At 35.3% G+C, this 22,617-nt stretch overlaps 1 protein-coding gene across 2 annotated transcripts; it reads right to left on the reverse strand.

Moving 5' to 3' along the window:
- Positions 1-1,253: 1,253 nt before the first annotated feature.
- Positions 1,254-7,064, reverse strand: LOC145169173 (calmodulin-binding transcription activator 4-like). Of its 2 annotated transcripts, XM_079087748.1 has the most exons (13): positions 6,915-7,064; positions 6,653-6,807; positions 5,642-5,767; positions 5,415-5,530; positions 5,214-5,302; positions 4,710-4,755; positions 4,133-4,639; positions 3,870-3,906; positions 3,544-3,767; positions 2,777-3,435; positions 2,083-2,677; positions 1,706-1,999; positions 1,254-1,537 (listed from the first exon to the last, which is right to left on the reverse strand). In XM_079087748.1, the coding sequence occupies exons 2-13, from the start codon at positions 6,663-6,665 to the stop codon at positions 1,469-1,471; spliced, it is 2,775 nt and encodes a 924-aa protein (XP_078943874.1). In that variant the 5' UTR covers positions 6,666-6,807; positions 6,915-7,064; the 3' UTR covers positions 1,254-1,468. The 2 variants fall into 2 exon arrangements, with proteins under 2 accessions (XP_078943874.1, XP_078943875.1); XM_079087749.1 differs by lacking the exon at positions 6,915-7,064 and having other exon boundaries at positions 6,653-6,897.
- Between the last annotated feature and the right edge of the window lie 15,553 nt (positions 7,065-22,617).

A 22,617-nucleotide genomic window follows, 5' to 3' on the forward strand; every position in this document is an offset into this window, starting at 1 on the left:
GAGATTGTAGGAATTGCTAAACATAGGTAAACAATCAATTACCATTTTACCCTTATGACAGTTTTAAAGTTACACTTTAATTCCTGTAATTTTAAGAATTTACATAAATGGCCCATTCGATAATAGCCTTAGATTTAGTTTTTTAAATGGTTCAGATGTGTTCTCGCGTTCTCAACCTTTTAGGTGTTATCATTTAATCCTACTCCTATATATATATATATATATATATATATATATATATATATATATATATATATATAACATCTAGTCATGAGCTTGAGTGTGGAACACTTTTTGGTCTCATTCTTTATTCATGGCCTAAAATCTAAGGAGACAAAACATGTGTTGCTTTTGATTAGTTTAATCTCCATGTCATGCTTGTAAGAGTGTCATACTTCTTACTTTATTGACTTGTTATTTGTCTATGCTCTTAGGTATAAAAGAAAGGCTTTATGTGAGAAGTAAATTGATCCTTTTACACATGAAAAATGCTCTCTTTGGCTGCCAAATTTTGTTGATATCATGTCATTCCCTCTCTTCTTTCTTTCATTTAGTGCTAGAAATGGTCTTAAATGTTACTTATCTTTAAGCATATTTTGGAACATGTTTTATAGCTTAAGAACATTTTAATAAGTGGTATACTAGCATATTATGGTGGTTTCATCTTGCTTGGTGGATATTTCTAGAGAGATTCTTTAAAACTTAAAGTCATCTTCATCAACTTCCTAATTGCCAAAAAGAACCAAAATCTTCAAAGGTTGTAATATTTTCCTTCTATGGTTGTTTTAATCTTTCTAAGTCTTGCAAAATGATCTTTTGGTGGGATTTTGTTCAAATCTTAAGTCTTCTGTTACAATGTTTATGTTTTGAAACAATTTTTGAATAAAAACCCAACAAAAATAGTTGCATATTTTGCATATAAAAGCAATTTTATAACAAACTTTATTGATAACAATTAAACCCTATTTTGGTATGGTTGTAATGCATTCACCCTTCATAATCAAGCTAATAACTATTAAAATAATATAGTATGTATTGTAGAAAATATTCTAAACAGATTATGTAATATTATGTTCTGTATTTTGACTCTTGTAACGTAAAAGAAATATATATTCCATTAAAAAAACATATTTTTATGACATTAACTATTTAAAAAAATTGTTTTTTCATGAGCTATATATAATTTTTTTTGACAAAAGTTGATATCAATAGCTTCTGATTTGTCCAAGGCAAAAAAATAGAGCATCAAAAACTTTGATACATCCAAAAGAAACTTGTAAAGTTACTTACTAAAATCTCTTAGAAGAAGAGTAGTATACCGCGGATTTACAACCGAACCGAATCTGACATCCACATACATAATACATTATGCCACATGTTTAACTAACTATATAATTATATACATACTCAACCCAACCACCTTTATAAACACCCAACACTATCAACTAATTAACCATTGTAATTCCCTCTACATAAATTCATTCATACCACCTTCAGACATTGAGGCTCCTTCACTTTGCAAATCTCCTCGTTGCGCCTGAAAAAGTTGCTCAAATATTAATATATATATATATATATATATATATATATATATATATATATATATATATATATATATATTGTTAGTCATAATATAACAGTAAATATTTGTTTATAAATACAAAAGAAAAAAAAAATGACAGATTGTTATGTTAGTGAGTGAGACCTTGGCTAGGCGATATTTGTGAAGCATACGTTGGTATTGCTGCCTTGCTGGCTGAGATTGGACCATAGAAAGCACCCTGGAGACAGCTTCAGTTAGAGCCGCATCCACTTTCTGCTTCCTAAGTGCCTTCACAAAGTCTTCTTCTTCTTCATCTTCACCAATAATCGAATCCACATGAAATCCCCTTAAACCCACTCCTTTCCTGTACCACCTCAACACAATCTTCTCCACTATCCCAACCGCCCAACAGATTGTTTCATAATTCTTCCTTGCCTGATAGCCTCTCACATGAGCCTGCCAACCATTTAAAAAAATTTATATACTTGGTTGGTTGGTTGGTTGGTTAGTTAGTTTAGTTAGTTAGAGAGAGAGAGAACCTGTATCTTGACAACTTTCTGTCGAAGTGCAAGGAAATCCTTGCGGCCTTTCCAACCACGATATTTCTTCTGAATAGATAAAGCTGCTGCATGATGAAGATCTCGATCACGATCACGTGAATTTCCAAACACCGCCTTTGAAAGTCCCTGAATCTCACTTGGAAGAATACCATACTCATCTTCAACTTCACCAACAGCTTCAGCAGCAGCTTCCTTCTGTTTCCTTTTCTTAAAAGAATGTGCCCTGAAAGCCGCCTGTATACGTGCAGCAGCCTGAGCCGCGTTCCTCACAGCAGCTAACGTGGACTTGAGGGACACCTGATCCTTGGTGCTATCCAGGTATGAGTCTGAGATGCTATTTACTGTTCTTTCGGCTTCCACGTCAGCAGAGCCTTTAGAGAGTTGGGTTTCTTGGAGGGTGAGGGATGAGAGATGGGTAGTGAGTGCCATCTCTGAGAGATAACCTGCAAGCCCTTGGTGCCCATATTGGGCTGCGATGGATGCAGGGGTTTGTCCGTTTGGATCCTGCTGACATGGATCTGTTACTGCTCCAGCATTTGCACCACAGGCTAAAACCTCAGCCACCATCTTTTCCCTGTTACAGTTTACATTACAGACAATGGAAGGGATGAAATACACATTTAAACATATATGTTGTTTGTTTTGTATAATTAAAAGAGAAACTTAAATTTACCTTCCAAAACGAGCAGCCCAATGAAGGGCAGTCCAGCCATTGATGTCGCGGAAATTGATCCCAACACCAGCTTTAAGTATAGGTGTCAAGGCCCACACGAAGCCCAATCCAGAAACCATGTGTATTATCTCTTGTTCTTTTTTTGACAAGGTGGATTTATTGGAAATCCACCTTTGGAACTTGTCCTTTAGAAGTTGTTCTAGAAGCCAATCTTCTGTTGTTTTAGAAGATGCCAGACTTCCGTCTGAAAGAGCTTCAATGACTTGACCCCATGAGTCTTCACCAGCAGCTATTGAACCTTCCGGAAGATCAGTTGCTATAGTGGATTTAGTATCAGATAGTAGTAAGATGTGCACAAATTTGACAAGTAATAAGAGTTCCTGGTGGGTCCTAGTTGATTCATTCTCTATTAAGTTGGTTGGTTTATCTTTATCTTTATCTTTAGGACGATACTCAAACTCCCTGACCTCACTACAAGCTTCCCGGTTGCCAGAAGTGATACAGATGGTAACTTTGCCAGGTAAATGAGGTGGGGCCCGGCAACAGATGACTCCTTCCTGAATGATCTCAACAGGAACTTCAGTGTCACCAAACATACAACAAATCCATTCAGAATCTGCTACTGAGGGATCACATGTAAAACTCCCAACTATCAGTACCTGCACAGTCCACACAAAATTATTCCTCAACAAACTTTAATCCACTGCATTACTATTCTAGGGTTTGGAAAAGTTTCTAATACAAGTTTAAAGGCATTGCATTTATACCTTTGTTGGCTCAGTTGCATAACCCCAGTCTGGGGATATTTCACGAATTGTAAATTTCTGCTCTTGTGCAATGGTTAGATTTGAATCTGATGCAAGTGGCGTTTCAATTTGACCTAGGTCAAACAATGTTGAGTATAAGTCTGCATCACTTTGGTACATGTTGTTTGCAGGGACATATTTGGGAAATGTTGAAATTTCAAGTTCTTGAGATGCCAATATGGATGCTGGAAACACAATATAGTTGTCTTGTCAGAGATTCATTGTTTCAGTTGCTTTACTATTTTAGAATCCATTCATTCTGTTGCAAAAAGAAACACTAGACTTACACTCATTATCTGTCCTTGGTCGAGGCAAAAGCACTTCCTGTTTCAAGAACAACATAACAGTGAACATACTCAAATAAGGTGTGAATTGCAAACAACTGTATAAATTAACAAGTGAGGATATCAACAAGATAATAGAGAGAGAGGTGTGAACATGTTTAATGTGTAGGTGCACTGCAATCATTTTGCACAAAAAAAGAAAAAGTAAACAATAACAACAGTCAACAGGGAGTAGTTATCAAAGTAGACAATGAAAATAAGCTTACATTTTCATCTAATGGGTATCCGTAAGACTCCAGTGAACCATCATATGTTGTACTCTCGTCGTATTTTTGCATGTCTTTCCAAAATAAAGTTTGTTGACTTGGAATAGCAAATTCATCCTTGGGTAGAGACACATAATTATCTGAACCATATTGCAACCTTTCAGATCCACCAAGATCTTGCTCACTAATTGTGAATCCTAATTCATTCTCGCTATAAAATGTGCCAATATCTTTCAAGTGGTCCAAACTCAACTGCTCTTCAAGCTTTCTTAATGCTTGATTAATTTCAAAATCGGGTGAACCATCAATACTTTCTGTTTGATTGAAGTGAGTTGTCCCATTGGATGTGATAACAACATCTGGACTAACTTCCACAGAACTGGGACCAGATGTGCTGTTGTAATGTTCATAATATTCAGAAGCAGATGTGGTGTAGGAGTTGGAACCCTGAACGATGTTAGAAGATCCCAACATCAAGGTCGAAATGGGCCCCGCACTATGCTTACCCTGCAAAATTATGAATGCATCTTATAGAAGCTCAAAAAAAAAAAAAAAAAAAAAAGCTCAACAGACTTACTATGGTTATATCCCTGTAATGAACAAGTACAATATGCTCCATACGCCTGCCACCAGAAATCAACAAGAGTAAGGGCCAAGGGGTTGTTTCTTTTTCTTTCCTCTATAAAGTCTTGTATGGGTAATGATGTATGTTTGGATAAAGTGATGCATTATGTTTCTTTTCTAGACTTGAATTAATAAACCATCTGAATGATGGTAAATGACCAATTTACCTTTATATTCTAACACACAATTTTCGCATTGCACGTCAATTGACAATATTATCAATTTGAAAGTGACAGGTGTTGGGAGGAAAAAGAAGGTTTTTTTTTTGGCTTAGCCCATTAAGTTAATTCTGTCCAGATTAAGTCAAAAAGAAATAGTCATACACAGCTGTCCAGATTAAGTGCTTAGCCCATTAAGCTATAAGTCAAAAGAAACAACCCCCATATCTACAGAAGTGATGCATGAATGTATCTATGTTTGACAGTTACACAAAAACTTTGAGGTGATGGATACTTACGGATCCAACATCCAATAAGAACGCCTCTGGAAATTTGGGTTCTGTTCGCCGTGTGCATAGTAACAGCTTAAAGCTTCAACATTTCCAACCTATACAAAAAAAAAAGGTTGAATCATTGGTAAAAGATGGAAGCCTCTATTTGCAGTTAAAGAACAACACAAAAAGATTACAATTTACAACCAAAAGGGCAAAAAGAAAAACCTTTAGACGTTCATGCGCTTCCCCTACATTTTTTCCATCCTTTTTTCTTCGCCAACTATGACCATCTTTACGGAAAAAACGAAGGACCCTCTTGTTAAAAAGAAACACAGAGCCACCTGTCAAAGATTTTAAATCAACAAGATCAATGGAATATTATATATATATATATATATATATATATATATATATATATCAATGAACATATAAAAGCAAAGGCAGAAAATTACTGGGAGGCTTTTGAGGGGGCTCATGGTTAAGCTGCTTTTCCTCATAATTTTGCAGTATAAAAAACACCTCTCCTGGTCTTAGCCAACGGTATTGTGCTTCTTGAATTAGATCCTGGAGGTTATATCCTGAGAATTCATGAAATAAAAAAAGGAAAAAAATGAAGGTAGCTTTAAGCTTGGTGTCCATTTGTATAGTCCCTCATGGTTCCCATAAATTATGAATAGAAGAAATAAGTAACACTGATAGCAATATGAAGGCCATATTAATACTACTCATGTGACATAGTACCATAGAAACCTGAAATCATGCACAGGGTCAACTTCCTTATAACAGTCAATTATAACTTAAAAGTCTTATAAAGAAAAACATCTCACATGATAACAACCATAGACTACCTATTTGTCTCTCCCTTTCAGATTCTGTCCCCTATTTCCTCATGTAATAAAAAATAATAATTATTTAGAATGACAAGTCTAACAAAGGACCTATGTCTCATCTTTAAATCCTTCTTTATATCGTGTAATAATGTATCTATCCGATCTTTTTGGTTCCTAATTAAATATCACAAACATAGCTATTGTGGTTCTAAACCAACACCACAAATGCTTATTTTTCAAAATACAAAAACATGATTGTTAGAAGTTGTTTAGTTGTTATGAACAACTTAATGCCTCAAATTTCAATAAAAAAATAATTAAGCCCAAGCCGATGGTGATGCTAATTGCAGGAGATAATGTTAAATTCTCCAGAATTTTTGCAGATTGCTGGTTCATTCACATAACATCAAAGTAACAGCTTAATTTTTCGAATTGTGTGAGATTAACAATGCGAGTAAAATTAAGTCATCCATGAACTAAAATACGAGTATGAATTCACGTAATACACACAATTTCCCTCCGCATAAAAATCGCCAGGATAAAACCTAAACGAAGCATAGGGATATAAGAAATATTCCACAAATGGAAAAAAAATCAACTAAACCTAAAAGGTCAAAAAAAACAGAACAGTACCTGACATCATCATCCGTGTATATTCAACACAAAATTGACTAGACGAGTAACAGATTCCAATTCATCCAGCAAATTAACATAAAGCTTTGAACGAAGTTCTGCAACAGTAAGCAAGTTGGGCGTACGGCGGAATAGATCTAACACTGCTGGAGAAACTACGATCCATAGTTTCAATCAAGAAGTTAATCTACAAATTTGAGATAACAAACGCCGGTGGAAATTGACAAAAACTATAAAAAAAAAAGATAGACGAAATACATACGCTTTTGTTGACTGAAAGAGGCGGTAGGTGGTTCCAACTTCCATGAATTAGTATATGGCGAAGTGCGAAGTGGGTTCCAGATTCGCAGTGAAGGAGGGCCAGAAAACGTTAAAAACGAAAACATCATTCTCGCTGTGTTCAAACTCAGTAATGAGTGCAACGTTTTTTATCCAATTTTTCAGTTCTTTCCCAAATCAACTTTATTTTAAGTAGTTTTTCTATTGAAATTTATATTTATCAAAATAATACTTCAATTCTATGAAAAAAATTGTTAAAAATAATGTCAACCGATTATATTGTCGTTTGATCCAATTTTAGGTCAAGAATACGTAATTAATTGCCTGTATTTTTTTCTATAAGACTTTTTGTACAATATTAAATGATTTCTTGATGGCTTAAGATTAATACAAACGGATTGTTTTATCTACCCGGGGCGGATGCAGGATTTCACAGTAGGGGTTGCAGGATTTCACAGCGGGTTCCATGTATATCTTAATCTTATGTGTTTTCATTCATTTAGATATTTATGTATATTTAATGTTTGTCACATGTAGTTCATTTAGATTTTTGCTTTTCAATCGGTTTACCTTTTTTGTATTGCCATAATTTCCATAAATTCAACGAAATTATCTTGAAAAAATGTTCAACCTAATCGCATAAAATCAGGATCCAACTATTCAAATTTGAATCTTATATGTTTGTCTTGTGCTCGGTTTGATATATATATTAGGTGTGAGACTCGTGTATTACACGGGTTGATTTAAAAAAAATTAAACATTAAAGTGTAAACATAAAATATTTTTTAATGTATAACTTTAAAATAAGAAAGGAAAAAACGTATTTATTGCAATTTAATATCATATATATGATATTTAATACTTTACACATATATAAGTATATAATTTAATTTTAAAAATTGACAAGTTGACAAGTGAATAATATTTATTTCAAAAATACCACAAAATGACAAGTGTCAAAACTCATGAAAGATTGACATATGGCAAAAAAAAACCTTCATTTATTAAGAAGGATTGAAATTGAATTGCATACCTTATAACGGATTACCATTTCAATATTCAACCAATTTATTATTGATCCCTCACCAATAACTTAACCCATTGATGTTTCTCTTCCCTCACCAACGATCTTCTTCTTAACTTCATATCCTTCATACCTTCGCAAACAAAACTTCAGTCTTTTAACTCTCCTACACGCTTCATCGGTGGACGTTAAAAGCAATTGGATAGTGAGATGCAACCACACTATCCCCTTATGTTCAAGAACATGGCGTTTAAGAGCTAATAATCTATAAATCCGCGCAATGTTGCTCTCTTTCCATATTGTAGAACGCCTTCGATCTTCTTTATCTCTATGACAAACAATTTGATGCCTTGCTAACGAGATGAATCATATGGGATTTTGTAGACCTATACTCAGGAACAATTGTGCACTGTTATCTGTTGTGGTATTTTTCTTTTCTATTGAGACAATCTCATTTGTTTTGTTTAAATTTCATGGCCAATTTCATATCTAGAAAAGATTGATATGGATATATTCCAAATTTGTGATTCATTGTTTGTTTTTGTATTGCTATTTGTCAATTACGTTTCTAAAATAGATTGAGATCGACAATTTTGTATGTTTTAGAATCAACTTCCTATAAACTTTCAACAATAAGCTAAATTGGAATTTAAAAATCATTTAAATATTCAGTTTGAACAAGAAGCTTTATGAATAAAATGTAAATGAAATATAATTTTGTTATTTGTTTTTTTATATTTGAAATCCGGTGAAAGGGTTTCAAACAAAATAGAAATATACAACACCATATTGGGTAGCTTTTTAAAAAATATACGCCTTAATATGAAAAGAATTTAAAGATATAGTGTTGTAATATAAAAAATGATGATCTAATATACAATGACATCATGTTGCTATTTCTTTCATTTATCCTTTTTTATTTTATTATGTGACCACTTCAAAAAGAGCATGATAGGATATGTGTCTATGATTGGGTGTGTCTGGTTGAATGTGTGTAACTATCAGTAATCTTTTAAGACAAAATTGCAAAAATGGTCCCTGTGGTATGTATTTTTTTGGGGTTTTAGTCCAAACCACAAATTTTTTGGATTGGTGGTCCTTTTGAGCTAGTTTCATTGCGGATTTGGTCCCTCGGTAAACTGAAATGACTTTAATGTCATTGGGTATTTATTTTCTATTTTTAAATTCATTTTTTTAAAGTTTAATAATTATTTATTCATTATAATAATTTAAAAAAAATGAGAGGGCCCACCTCTCTCTCTCTCTCTCTATCTCTATCTCTCTAAAAAACACACATGGTAATACACTCTTGCACACCTACTCTCAATCTCTCCGGCCTCAAGAACACACAGTGCTCAAAACAAACACACGCTTATAAATCTAAATATTTTTCAAAAGAAAACCCATAAATCCAATCTATAATCGATTTATGTATGTATGCATGTGTAAGTTTCGTTCTGGAAACTATTTATGTATGTTCTGTTGGGTTATGAGCATTCTAACACTCCTAAGTGTACATGCAACCCTAAATACCTTGGATCTATGTTTTCTCTATTATACATACAATTATGAACATCCAAGGTATTATCCTAATCTAGCATACAAAATAATAAATATAACAAGATAGAATGCATACCTCTTGGATGTAGAATATCTTCATGAAGCTTGAGTGCCTAGTGCCCCAAGTGTGACACCTCAAATGGTTCACACAACACCAAATACACTTGGAATAACTTGAGAGAAACTTGAACACTCCTTGAAATCGTCTAGCCCTCACACTCACACATTAGTGCATGATTTCTTGAGCCATGTGATTCTTTTATATGGTGGCTATTAGGGTTACACCATGTAACTCATAACTTTACCCATTCCTTATGCTCCATGGATTTTAACCTCCATGGAGTATCCATGGGTCACCCCATGGACTTAGTCCAACATAAGGAATCTTGGATCACAAGCCCACATATATAAGAATGAATGATTTACAGAATCAACTCATATATTTAATTAGTCTCCTTTTGATCACTTAATTAATTCCAAATTAATTCTTGATCAATACTAATTAAATAACCTTATTAATATATTAGAACTTATAATATATTAACCAACCTTAAGTGTTATTTCTCTCATTATAGTCTATCCAAATGCATGATGCCATGCAACCCAAATGGACCATGTCGGGTCGGGTCAAGTCTTACCAATTATAGTTATGGACTTAGACATTAATCCAACAGTCTCCCACTTGGATAAGTCTAAAACTATTATTGCGTATGACTTCAGGAACCGATCAGCAATCGTAGCTCTCAAAAGCTTCTGTCGAACTCTGACCTTGTCGATGAACTCTGACCTTTGTCAATGACTTGTCCATTAGATAAGGGATCATATATTCCTCCATTCTAGATATCATATGGACTGAGACATGGATTATCAATCATTCTCTCTGTCCATTTGTTGTTTCCCGATTTCCGATTCATGATGACTGACTGATTGAACAAATCAAATCAGTCCTGGCTTGGCCAAGCACTCACATGTATCATCTTTAAATCATCGAGGGGCCCACATATATCGCTTTTATCCCGAAGGTAAAAGGAATGGATAAACTTCGACTCATATGGCTTGTTCTACTACTTGTTGAATCATACACAAATGCACGTTTTATAACATCGAGTTACCAATGCGTTTTCGTGCAATCAATGTATAACCAACTCATAGTAACAACTCATATCTCTAGGTTTGAAGAATATAAGATATTATCGTCTCATGATCACTCGTGATAAAATCCATGAAGTGATTCAAATGAGCGCGGGTTGAATCCAATACTCAGAACTTATGAGCACTCATGAGTGTTGTAGCACCACTTTGTCCACCAACTTGGACCTCTACAAACCAACCCATGACAGTCTTGATTCATATCTACTTCCAACATATGACCGACTGTGGATGGTTTGAATAACTTAATCATTCAGGAAGAGCGACTTAGTTATTCTGGAAGTCAAAACATGCAAAGTGAAACACAAGAATAAATGAATCAAATATGGTATCAAACCCTATGAATATAAATAAACACTTTTATTTATCACCATATTGATTACTCATTATTCATTGTTTCGGTTTTATCAACTTTATACTTGAATTAAAAACACTAGTTGTCCCATGCTCCAAGCATGTACACTATGTTTTTCTTAAACAATAGCTTTGCCATACACCAAGTATGCACTCTATGTTTGTCTATGATCCTTACTTTGTGAAATAAACCAATTGAACATAATTTCAATGATTCTAATTTCACACTCCCAAATCCTTATCGAAAAATGTGAGAATTTCAAATTCCTATCATTTATCGAAATCTGTTTAGATTTTAAACTTATATGCACTGACCCTCCTGTAATGAATATGTACAAAGTCACAAAGACTTGTCAACAGTCATTATAAGGTATTCCAATGGAGATCAACTCCATGGAAACTAAGTCTCATATTCAAAGTACATTGCTTTGGACATGCTTCTTGCATCAAGTTTTCTAATCTTACACAGATAACTTCCACCTATGGAGACAACTCCATATTCTCATTTTGACTATCACTTCTGAATAAGAGATGCCTCTTTTCAGAATATGTCAATATGGTCCTTCCAAAATTAGCACTATACTTCCAACTGTCCCTGAGCAACCAATCTTTGGTAAACCTCAGATTGTCCTCGACAATTGCTTAATCATTTTAGTCATATCCAATTCTAGACCTTTTCCCTTCTTAATGCCTCTGGGCATTTGGAAAAATTTAGAAATGACAAATATTATAGCACATGCAATCGATCCTGTACCCAAAGCAAATGGTACACGATTCATGATGTCTCACATAAAGACATGATTCTAGACCAGTCTTTTGCTACAATATTTTTATTTGCCATGTTTTCAAAATTTGACTATGAAGAGGGATGCCGTAATCATAATCGAATTTTGAGAACGCAATATATAGAATTTCCTTAAGTTGAACCAATCCAACATGAAATTCATATATATATTCTTGACTAAAGACGATTAAGGTCTCAATCTAAGCCTTTAGAACTGAAATGAAGTATATCCTCTCCCTTAATTATAGCAAAACAACTTTTTCAATCCCTGCAGCCTCACGAATTGAAACTTTTGTTTTCTATAATTAACATTGCTAACTTGCAACACTAACAATAATTATCATGCTCCCACTAACATGATGATTATTAGCATAACACTTATGCTCCCACTAGCTTTGACATGTACTCAGAAATCAGCTGGACTTCTAGAAATCAATACTTTATTGACTTCCTTACCAAAGTTCAGATTTCTGATACGAGATGCTTTGATAAAACTTTATCAAAATCATACACCTTTCCTTAGATAGCATGCATGTGTGTCTAAACAATTTCAGAACTATGAAAATGGATGTCGTAATCATAGTCTCAATTGTTTAGACCTTTTGCCATCTGCTTCAAATCTACTTGGTGGAAGTGTTTCCTCACCATCATTTTCATGAATCGGAGAGAAACCTTATGACCCTTAGATTTTATGGTGTATGTGTTCTTATCCATGTGAATCGTCAAAACCATAGTCACAAGACAAGGATAATGACAAATCCAAACTCATATGGACTGAACTTATGCAATCTTAACTTCTTGCCACCTGGCAGTACAGGGCCTGCCATTGCGTCCAAGTTGTTATGCAACCAATTGAGAACTTTCAGAACTCCTATGCAAAGCCAACTTTAACTGGAATGGGCACAAAATATGTCAACATGATAGGTTATAAACCTCAAGTCGTGTGCTAGTGAAGAACCTCAGGTTTTATTCTTGATTAGTTCTTGAAATTCTTTTTAGGATCTTTAAGACTCCCACTGTCCTCTTGACATATAAGACTATCTTGCCAAATATTCAAGAGATAGTGCGGATTCTTTATCAAGACAAACACTTCACACAATTGGCCTTAGTTGGTCTTTGTTTAATCCAAAACATCACAACTTACCAACTTCAAATGTACAAGAGTAGGACACTTTTACTCTTACATTTGACAAGTGTTATAAACCTTTCTTTAAGATATGTCACTCAACTTATAGTCTTGGAGTATGACTCTAAGACTTGTTTTGAAACGAAGTATGACTCATCTTCTTGATTTAACCATTTCAACAATTCATGACTCCTCTTCTTAGTCATAAGAATGCACTAAGATGTCCTTAGAAGACCAATTGTGATGTGGTTCTTTAATCATTAAGATGATCACAAAACATGATACTAAAGTACTCTCCCATCTTTTCAGATTTGAGAAACTTTTATCTGTCTGCCTAATTTGATTCTTCCCATTCGTTCTGCCATACATTGAGACTTTTCCAATGTTTCAGAATTATACTTAAACTTGTAAGTATAACCATATTTACTAAAATTTAGTAAATCATGACGAATAGTCTTAACGAGCTTTGTGGTGGACTTGACCAGTGCACAAGAATGTGTACTCGATCCCTTTAGTCCTTAACTTGACTCACACATCCATGTGAACAAGTCTTAATTTTCCAATGCTTGAAAGTTCGCATTCATCATACTATTCAACTTGCATGATTCCAAGTTTCTATCCAACTGAAGCCTTGGGAATGAGAATCTTTCCTTATTTGGTAAATTATGACACTACCACAAACGAAAGAATCAAGTCCATTTTTTTCAAATATTGCTATCAATGGAATCATATAAACAACCATTTTTCACAAATGCCACTTGTAAGGATATTTAAAATAAATATAAAATTAAAAACTTTTATTTTATTTCAAAACTTTGCGGAAAAAACTTATCCTTATAGTGCAAATGCATACGGAAAAACTTGTTGTTATCTATTCCTAAGCAATATATCATAACTCCTAAGTAACAGCTTCAAAATTCTGATGCGATCGAAATCCACCTACGCAATCAGAATCAGCATATACTTCCTTTAAGCTTTCTCTCTATTCTTTGATTCTTAAAACATCAACATGTGACCCAGTCACATCATGTAATGAGGATCTTAGAATAGAAACTTAACAGAGTTAGATAATGGGCTCTACCTGAAGTAGAGTCAGACTTATTGACTTTAACATCCTTAGGTAAACTTGGCAGCTTTACAATCAACGCCCCTTCCTTTGGCAAAATAAACATATGGACCCTTTGGTAATGGGACTATCTCAGACTTAGCCTTTCTCCTTACCATTTGGTCAACCGGGTTGACTATGGCCAATCCCTTTCCATTGGGAAGAGAATGCTTTTTCTGGATTTCCAGTGTCACCATTGTCACTGTCCATAAAGTTTTTGGGAAGTTGATCTTCTAATCAAATTTGCTTTACTATCGTTCCAAATCATTGCTGATTCAGCAGCACCAAGCAAATAGATATGATCATTAAGGTTCATGTCATAGTCTGTTTCATAGTAGTCCTAAAGGAACTCACTATGTGACTTAGAAAGTGATTGAACATCCAACTTTCTCAAGACTTTGACACCCAACTCTCCCATCTTGTCAATATGTGACTTCATCTCTAAGATGTGATCACACATAGACCTTGCTTGCCATTAGGGCTTGAGTGGCCTTGAACTTGTGGGTTAGGGAGAATAATTGGAGGAGGTGGAGGAAGTAAAGTTCCAAGAGATTTGGGAAGATCATAGATGTCTGAACTAGACATCTTTTGGGAGATATTCAAGATAGTTGATCTAAAGTCCTTAATATGACACCCAATATGAAATATTAAGACTAGGACCCAACAAACTATTTTATAACTTAGAAGAGGGATGCCGTAATCCAAGCTATAAAATATTTGAAGGTAGGTGAATGACGATTCACCAATTTCCACCATGAAAAACGAAATAATTTATTAGGTTTTAATTGGATTTGAAAGTCCTAGATCTTTGAGATTCATTGAACTATTCAAAGGCATGTTTCAATCTCGAGTGTGCCCTTCAGGTTTTGTGACTGGGATGCCGAGGATCACAAAACAAGGTGTGAATAACCATGAAAATATACTTGGTACCCTTAATATTTACCCCTTAATCAGTGTGTCGGTTAACCACACACGCTCCACCGATACTATGATAAATATTAAGTTACCCTTTGCCTACCTTGTTAAGTCCAGGTTAGTGTGCCGGTTAACCACACACGCTCCACTAACGACTTAAGCAAAGTGCAAAGTGTAATTTCATGGGTTAGCACCAAATTCACATTTTCCTAAGTAACTAAGATTGGGTATTAATAAGAGTTTAGTTACTTAGTATTTATCAATAATACTTTTAATGAAAGGAGAATTATAGTCCTTGTCCTACCCGTTCGGCTAACGACCCTCCACCAGTCAAGGAAGCGGTGGGTGAGAGTGGACACCCATTAAACTGCCATTTTATAGGCAGTAACCTTATACCCCCCTTATAGACCGGCTTCGTGAATGAGGCCTACTAACGGTAAGACTGACTTTACTCTTATACATATATATATAAATATTATTAACTTATAATATTATAAAGTATAAGGGTTGAATTTTAACTTTTAAAATTCTAAGGGCTAACTTGGAATTAAAGTATTCATAAGTGAAAACTTTTCAAATTCCAAAACTTGAGGGCAAGTTTTGAAACTATTCAAAACTAATTAATTCCATAACTTATGAGTTTAAAGTAGTTTTAATTAAAAAAAAACTCTTCAAGTTCCATATCTTGAGGACAAGTTATGGAAGACTTTAAACTAATTAATAAAAAAAATAACTTTTTTTTTGTTGTAACTTATGGAACTAATTAAGGTTACACTTTTTTTTTTAATTTAATGAAGAGACTCTTGAACCTCCATAACTTGAGGACAAGTTATGGAGTCATAAAACCATTTAATTAGAACTAGACTCTTCATTTTGTAACCTTTGCCAACTTTTATGAGTTTTATGATTCTTAAATGTGACTTTTCATATAACTTGAGGACAAGTTACAAAAACACACTTTGGAATCAACTCTTAGATTAAAATGGATTGAAAACAACTATTTCACACAACTTTTCTATTAATCTAAGAACCTCATAAGAACAAGATAATTCAAATCATCAATCTTCAAGAAATTAGCATGAACATACAAACTAATACAAATCTTGAAATTATGACAATTATCTTAGAAATTGGATTAGCATGAACATTACCACATCAAAAACAAGTTTATAAGTCCAAAAACATCTTAGGGTAATGTTCCTAGTCCAATTCCAGCCAAAACAATCGAATATATGCATCCAACTCGATTTTTCAGCTACTTTTGCAAGTATAACAAGAAAACAAGCCTAGGCTCTGATACCACTGTTGGGTTATGAGCATTCTAACACTCCTAAGTGTACATGCAACCCTAAATACCTTGGATCTATGTTTTCTCTATTATACATACAATTATGAACATCCAAGGTATTATCCTAATCTAGCATACAAAATAATAAATATAACAAGATAGAATGCATACCTCTTGGATGTAGAATATCTTCATGAAGCTTGAGTGCCTAGTGCCCCAAGTGTGACACCTCAAATGGTTCACACAACACCAAATACACTTGGAATAACTTGAGAGAAACTTGAACACTCCTTGAAATCGTCTAGCCCTCACACTCACACATTAGTGCACGATTTCTTGAGCCATGGGATTCTTTTATATGGTGGCTATTAGGGTTACACCATGTAACTCATAACTTTACCCATTCCTTATGCTCCATGGATTTTAACCTCCATGGAGTATCCATGGGTCACCCCATGGACTTAGTCCAACATAAGGAATCTTGGATCACAAGCCCACATATATAAGAATGAATGATTTACACAATCAACCCATATATTTAATTAGTCTCCTTTTGATCACTTAATTAATTCCAAATTAATTCTTGATCAATACTAATTAAATAACCTTATTAATATATTAGAACTTATAATATATTAACCAACCTTAAGTGTTATTTCTCTCATTATAGTCTATCCAAATGCATGATGCCATGCAACCCAAATGGACCATGCCGGGTCGGGTCAAGTCTTACCAATTATAGTTATGGACTTAGACATTAATCCAACATGTTCATCCCCAAAAATCGATTTGTATGTGTATGTTTTCGTTTTTGAAATCGATATGTGTGTGTATGAATCTGAAATCCACCATCGCCTCTTTCCTCCTCTCTGTCTACTCTGATTACTTAACTTCCTCCCACCGCCTCAGGTGGATTACGTTCTCAGAGATAACCCTAGAAGGGCGGCTGCATTAGGGTTTTTGCAAAGGATGTCGTCGGAGAAGGAGGGAGAGGAAGTCATCGTGGGCGAACCTCCGTAAAGAGAAAAGGTTTCTTTGGCTTCACCTTCGCTGCCTTTGTCGAGTCACGTATGAAGTGTATGTGTCTGCTCAGAGATCTGAAGAAGAAACGAGACGCTGCAAACCTTAGCAACTCGAAAACATTGCCACTCCGATCTTCAACTAGTCATTTGGGAGGGACGTAGATCTAATAAAGGGGCGAACGGTGAAGGACGAACTGAAAAAGAGGGACGAACTGAGTCGGGTTTGTTTTCGTGTTCGTCGATGTAGGGTTTGCAGAGGCGAAGTTGTCGGAGAAGAAGAGGAGATAGAGGACGACGGTGGCAGTGATGGATTGTGGAGGGGCGATTTCCAGTGGGGCACAGTTGGCATAATCGATGCACATATCTAGAAGGTGGGTTTCACAGACGAGATAGAGAGAGAGAGAGGTGGTGTGACAACCCGAAAATTTTTACCTTGTAAAGTCCAGTCATTCCATTCAACCGAGTGTCAGACCCGTTCCTGCTATCAGTTAGCATTGTTTAGAGTCTGTTTAAGGGTTCTAAGCTCAGTACATTCAAGCATTGGGTTTAGGGAAGTGTCAGCTAAAGTTCTTCGCGTTGAAATCAAGACGAACACTCCATCAGAGGGAGTGTACGGCCGTACACATGAGTGTACGGCCGTACACCCATGTTGGCCATACACCACCTCCATAAGTATGATATCATTTCATTTCTAGTCATTCCTCACACTTCCAAGTCAGGAAAATCGATTCCTCTCTCAACTATCATTGAGTTCTTCATCCTAGATCTTCAAAAACGTAAGTGATTCTTCCATCCTTGTGTTGTTATCCTTCTTAATCATGTATCACCCTTTGATTCATCCTTGAAATAAACTCTTTATGATAGATCTTCAAATCTTCATCCATTTCACCAAGAACACCAAGAACACACACTTGTTCTTGGTGGCTGTGAACCCCTTTTGAGCCTCCAAATTGTAAGTATCCTTTCCCTATGCTTAGTACATGTTAGGATCACTTGTTAAACACCCTAGGATCGACCATAACTCAAGAACAAAAGGAATGTACGGCCGTACACCCTTGCATGGTCGTACACCCCTCAAAACACCCAAAAAGGGCCTCCAAAGTGAGAATCTAGTTTCTATTCTTGATTAGCAATAGACCTACAAGCTTCCCCATGGTTCAAACACCCTTTTTGTGCATATTTCACCATGAGTGTACGGCCGTACACTCCATGGCCGTACACCCATGGCCGTACACTCCTTATGGTGGTCGTACACACCTCTTTGATGAATCACATGTGATTCTAACACTTAGTCCAAGTGTTTCCTAGTCCCTAAGAGTGTTTCCTTTCATGTAGTTGCTTCTAAACACTATTTTCATGCCAATATATGCCATTTTATGTCATTTAGGATTCGTTTGTGTCTCGGGACTTCATTCGTGGAACTCCTCATCCTTACTCGCCTATTCGTTTGAATCACCCACATAAGGTGAATTCATACCCCTATAATCAATCTTTTAAACTGTTTTAAATGCTTTTAGGGGGGGGGGGGAATACAAGTTGAACACAATGATAATTGTGTAAATGTTTTGCTATAAACATCATTTTAAAGGATTGCTTATGTTTTCATGAGCGATCAAAACATTTCAAAAACTCTTTTTAAGTTATGCTACCCTGTTGTTTATAAAACTTTATTTTTGAAATCCAATCACATCTCAGTAGATAAACGAGTCTTTTCTATAAGTCAGTAACAATTCATGTAAACATGCTAGTAAACTATAATAGGTATAGTTAGAGGTTCAGTCATACTATAACTAGTACAGAGAGGAGCATACTATAACTAGTATAGAGAAAAACATACTATAACTAGTACAGAGAAGAACATACTATAACTAGTACAGAGAGGAACATACTATAACTAGTATAGAGAAAAACATACTATAACTAGTACAGAGAATAACATACTATAACTAGTACAGAGAGGAGCATACTATAACTAGTACAGAGAAGAACATACTATAACTAGTACAGAGAAGAACATACCATAACTAGTACAGAGAAGAAACATACTATAACTAAACAGGGAGGATCATACAATAACTAGTTCAGGGAGGGACATACTATATCGATAACAGGAGAACAAATCATGAATTACATACTAATATATCTTACCGGGTTTGCACTAACAAAGGTACGATTACACGTACCAGAGTTAGCAAGCACGGGGCGATATTACATGCTATCATATCTTACCGGGTTTGCACTAACAAATGTACGATTACACGTACCAGAGTTAGCAAGCACAAGGTGATATTACATACTATCATATCTTACCGGGTTTGCACTAACAAAGGTACGATTACACGTACCAGAGTTGGTAATATTATCATATCTTACCGGGTTTGCACTAACAAAGGTACGATTACACGTACCAGAGTTAGCAAGCACGAGGTGATATTACATGCTAACATATCTTACCGGGTTTGCACTAACAAAGGTACGATTACACGTACCAGAGTTAGCAAGCACGAGGTGATATTACATAATAACATATCTTACCGGGGTTGCACTAACAAAGGTACGATTACAACGTGCCAGGGTTAGAAAACACGAGGTGATAACAATATATCAAGCTGGAGTCATTTATAAAGAGTACATTGGTAAAGTACCGGACAATAATAAATAAAACACACAAAATATATACAAAACTCGCAACAGTATCGGCTGAGGCGTTAAGAGTACAGAATGTCATTACTTCTAGTAGTCGTTCAAACAATAGAACATTGAGTAAACTAAACTAGAAACTTATCAGCAAAAGGTTTAATCCATTTAATTAAACCAATATAACGTAAAAGACCTTAAGTGGTTATTTCTATAATACCATAGTTTATACACAAGGGTTATATATCATTAATATCCGATAGGTAGTTGGATGTGTGGTTTCCGCCTTACTTCCTGTTCCTTGTTTGGTTGTGGGCTTAGGGCAGATTCACACAGTCAACTATCCGTTCGATATCAGATTATATATAACTAGTGTAAACTAAGTGATTATAGAAGGAACTATTGTGGTTACCATTTTTACTAAAGAAATAAGATTTATTCTTAAAGAATGTTTTCTTCAAATATAAAGGAACTATTACAGTTAACTCCGTGAGTACCAAATGAATGCGCCAGGGCTATATATAACGAAGATCTAACAAACAATGGGATGTGTGATTTCCGCCCTACTTCCTGTTCCTTGTTTGGTTGTGGGCTTAGGGCAGATTCACACAACTCATTATTTGTTGTCGCACCCCCAAACCAGAATGGCGGAAACATTCGGGGGCGGATGACTTCACGTAGTATCATAACAATTGAGTATTGTAAAGAAAGTAAACACAACCATCATAAATATAATGAAAAGTTACATTGTTGGATGTAATACATGTTTCAAAAGAATATTATAAATATGATGATTTAAAATGTTTTGATAACAGGCGCCTTAGTGTTCCTTCTCCAAAAGCTGATAGTTACCTGTATTACTGATTCCCTGAGAAATACAAGTAGTTTTGAAGAAAAAGTGTCAACAATTAAGTTGGTGAGTTCATAAGCGTTTTTGTACTGAAATTTGTATATCCTTTAGTAAAAATAGCTAAACGTGTTTTTCCAGAAAATCCAATATTTTCTATGTATGTTTGACAGTTTGAAAAAGTTCCAAACGCTGGATTTCAATAGTATCTTTCGTACTAAAATGGGGAAAATGAGTTTATACACATATAATGTAATTACTGAATGCATTTGAGAGTCTCGTAAATCAAACTTATTTTAATACTTCGTGTAAGTTTTATAACCATGCTATTGACCCAGACTGCCTGTAACAACGTTCTTCAGGCGTTGCAGTGTTATGACGGTTGTCACCCCAGACCTGCCGGTCTAACTGTAGCTAACAGTTTAGGTGCGGGATTGTCAATCCCGTATAGATCTATACACAAGTATCACACTCTCCCTCCAAGAGATTATGGTTTATAATACAGGACTTGAAATGCGTACTAGAGAGTACGTTGAAGCTGAATGTCTCACAACACTTAGTATTAATAGATTTACGAAAAGAAAAGTCTATATGAAAGTATTTCATTTCACAGTGTTTATTTAAAGATGTAATGAATAACTTGTAAACTATACCCATTATAGTTTTTCGAAAGTGTGTTCCGTTTGGTGATAGAAACTAGATGTAATATCATATTTGCATGTAAAGTGTAACGTTGGTGTCAACGTTATTTAACATTTATAAAAATGTAGATAAAGTATTTGAATCCATATAAACTGATGCTTATCTCAAAACATAAGTTTTTCTCGTATTTCACTTGTATTTCCCCCCTAAAACATGAAAAGGACGTAAAAGCGTAGGGGTATGAACTCACCTGGAAAGTGTGGTGATTCGAAGAAAACGAGATTTTCTCGGGCGGCACTTCGATCGGAAAGTGGTGAATTTCTCGGAAATCTTGGAGCTTCGGACCTTCGTCGGGACTCGGGTACGTAACCGGGGTGTCGGGTTCGTCTCGAGGTGCTAACCGGGGAGTAGAAATGAGAGAGAAGAGGGAAATGAGCAATGAGAGTCGGAACCCTCGCACCCTTTATATAGGGGCTGGTCTCGGTGCGAACGCGGGGCGTTCCTGCTGGGTACGCAGGGCGTTCCCCTGAACGCAGCGCATTCCGAAGCTAGATCACGTCATTGCTTACAAACCTCGGATGGGATGGCAGTCTGCTAGCACGAACGCAACGCGTTCCCTCGGAACGCAGGGCGTTCCCTTCGAATAAGCCTTGATACGTGTGCCAAAAACTTCAAAAATGCGTAACTTTCGCATACAAGCTCCGTTTTTGACGTTCTTTATATCCACGCGTAGGTGAGAATATAATCTACAACTTTCATTTTGACTCTGTCGGCTAATTTTGAATTCATTTTTAATTATATTTTATTTAATAGGCCGGGACAGGATAATTCCGTTAAAAATCCATAACTTCTTCATCTGGCGTCCGTTTTCGTCTGTCTTTTTACCGTTGTACTACTATTGTCGAGACCTTCAATTCTCGTTTAGGTTGTGTCGGCTAAAAAGTATTTTATTGAAGTTTCACTTTTTACGTTTAACAGTGTTTTACCGGTTGTGTCGCGGATTTTCGATTGGTCATAACTTCTTCGTTATAACCCGGATTTGAGTGTTCTTTATATTTTTGGAAACCTTGGCACGATATCTAACACTTTATGCATCCCAATTAAGATTTTAGGACACTTCATTTTTGACGCTATTTTCATTGATTCCAAATAGTTCATTATATTTGACTTTTTGAATGTTACATTGACTTGGAAAATATCGGGTTGTCACATTTGTTTACTCTGAGTTTTATA

The sequence above is a fragment of the Lactuca virosa genome, chromosome 4 (genome assembly GCF_052849685.1).
Source record: "Lactuca virosa cultivar CGN04683 chromosome 4, Lactuca_virosa_CGN04683_v6, whole genome shotgun sequence".
NCBI lineage: Eukaryota > Viridiplantae > Streptophyta > Magnoliopsida > Asterales > Asteraceae > Lactuca > Lactuca virosa.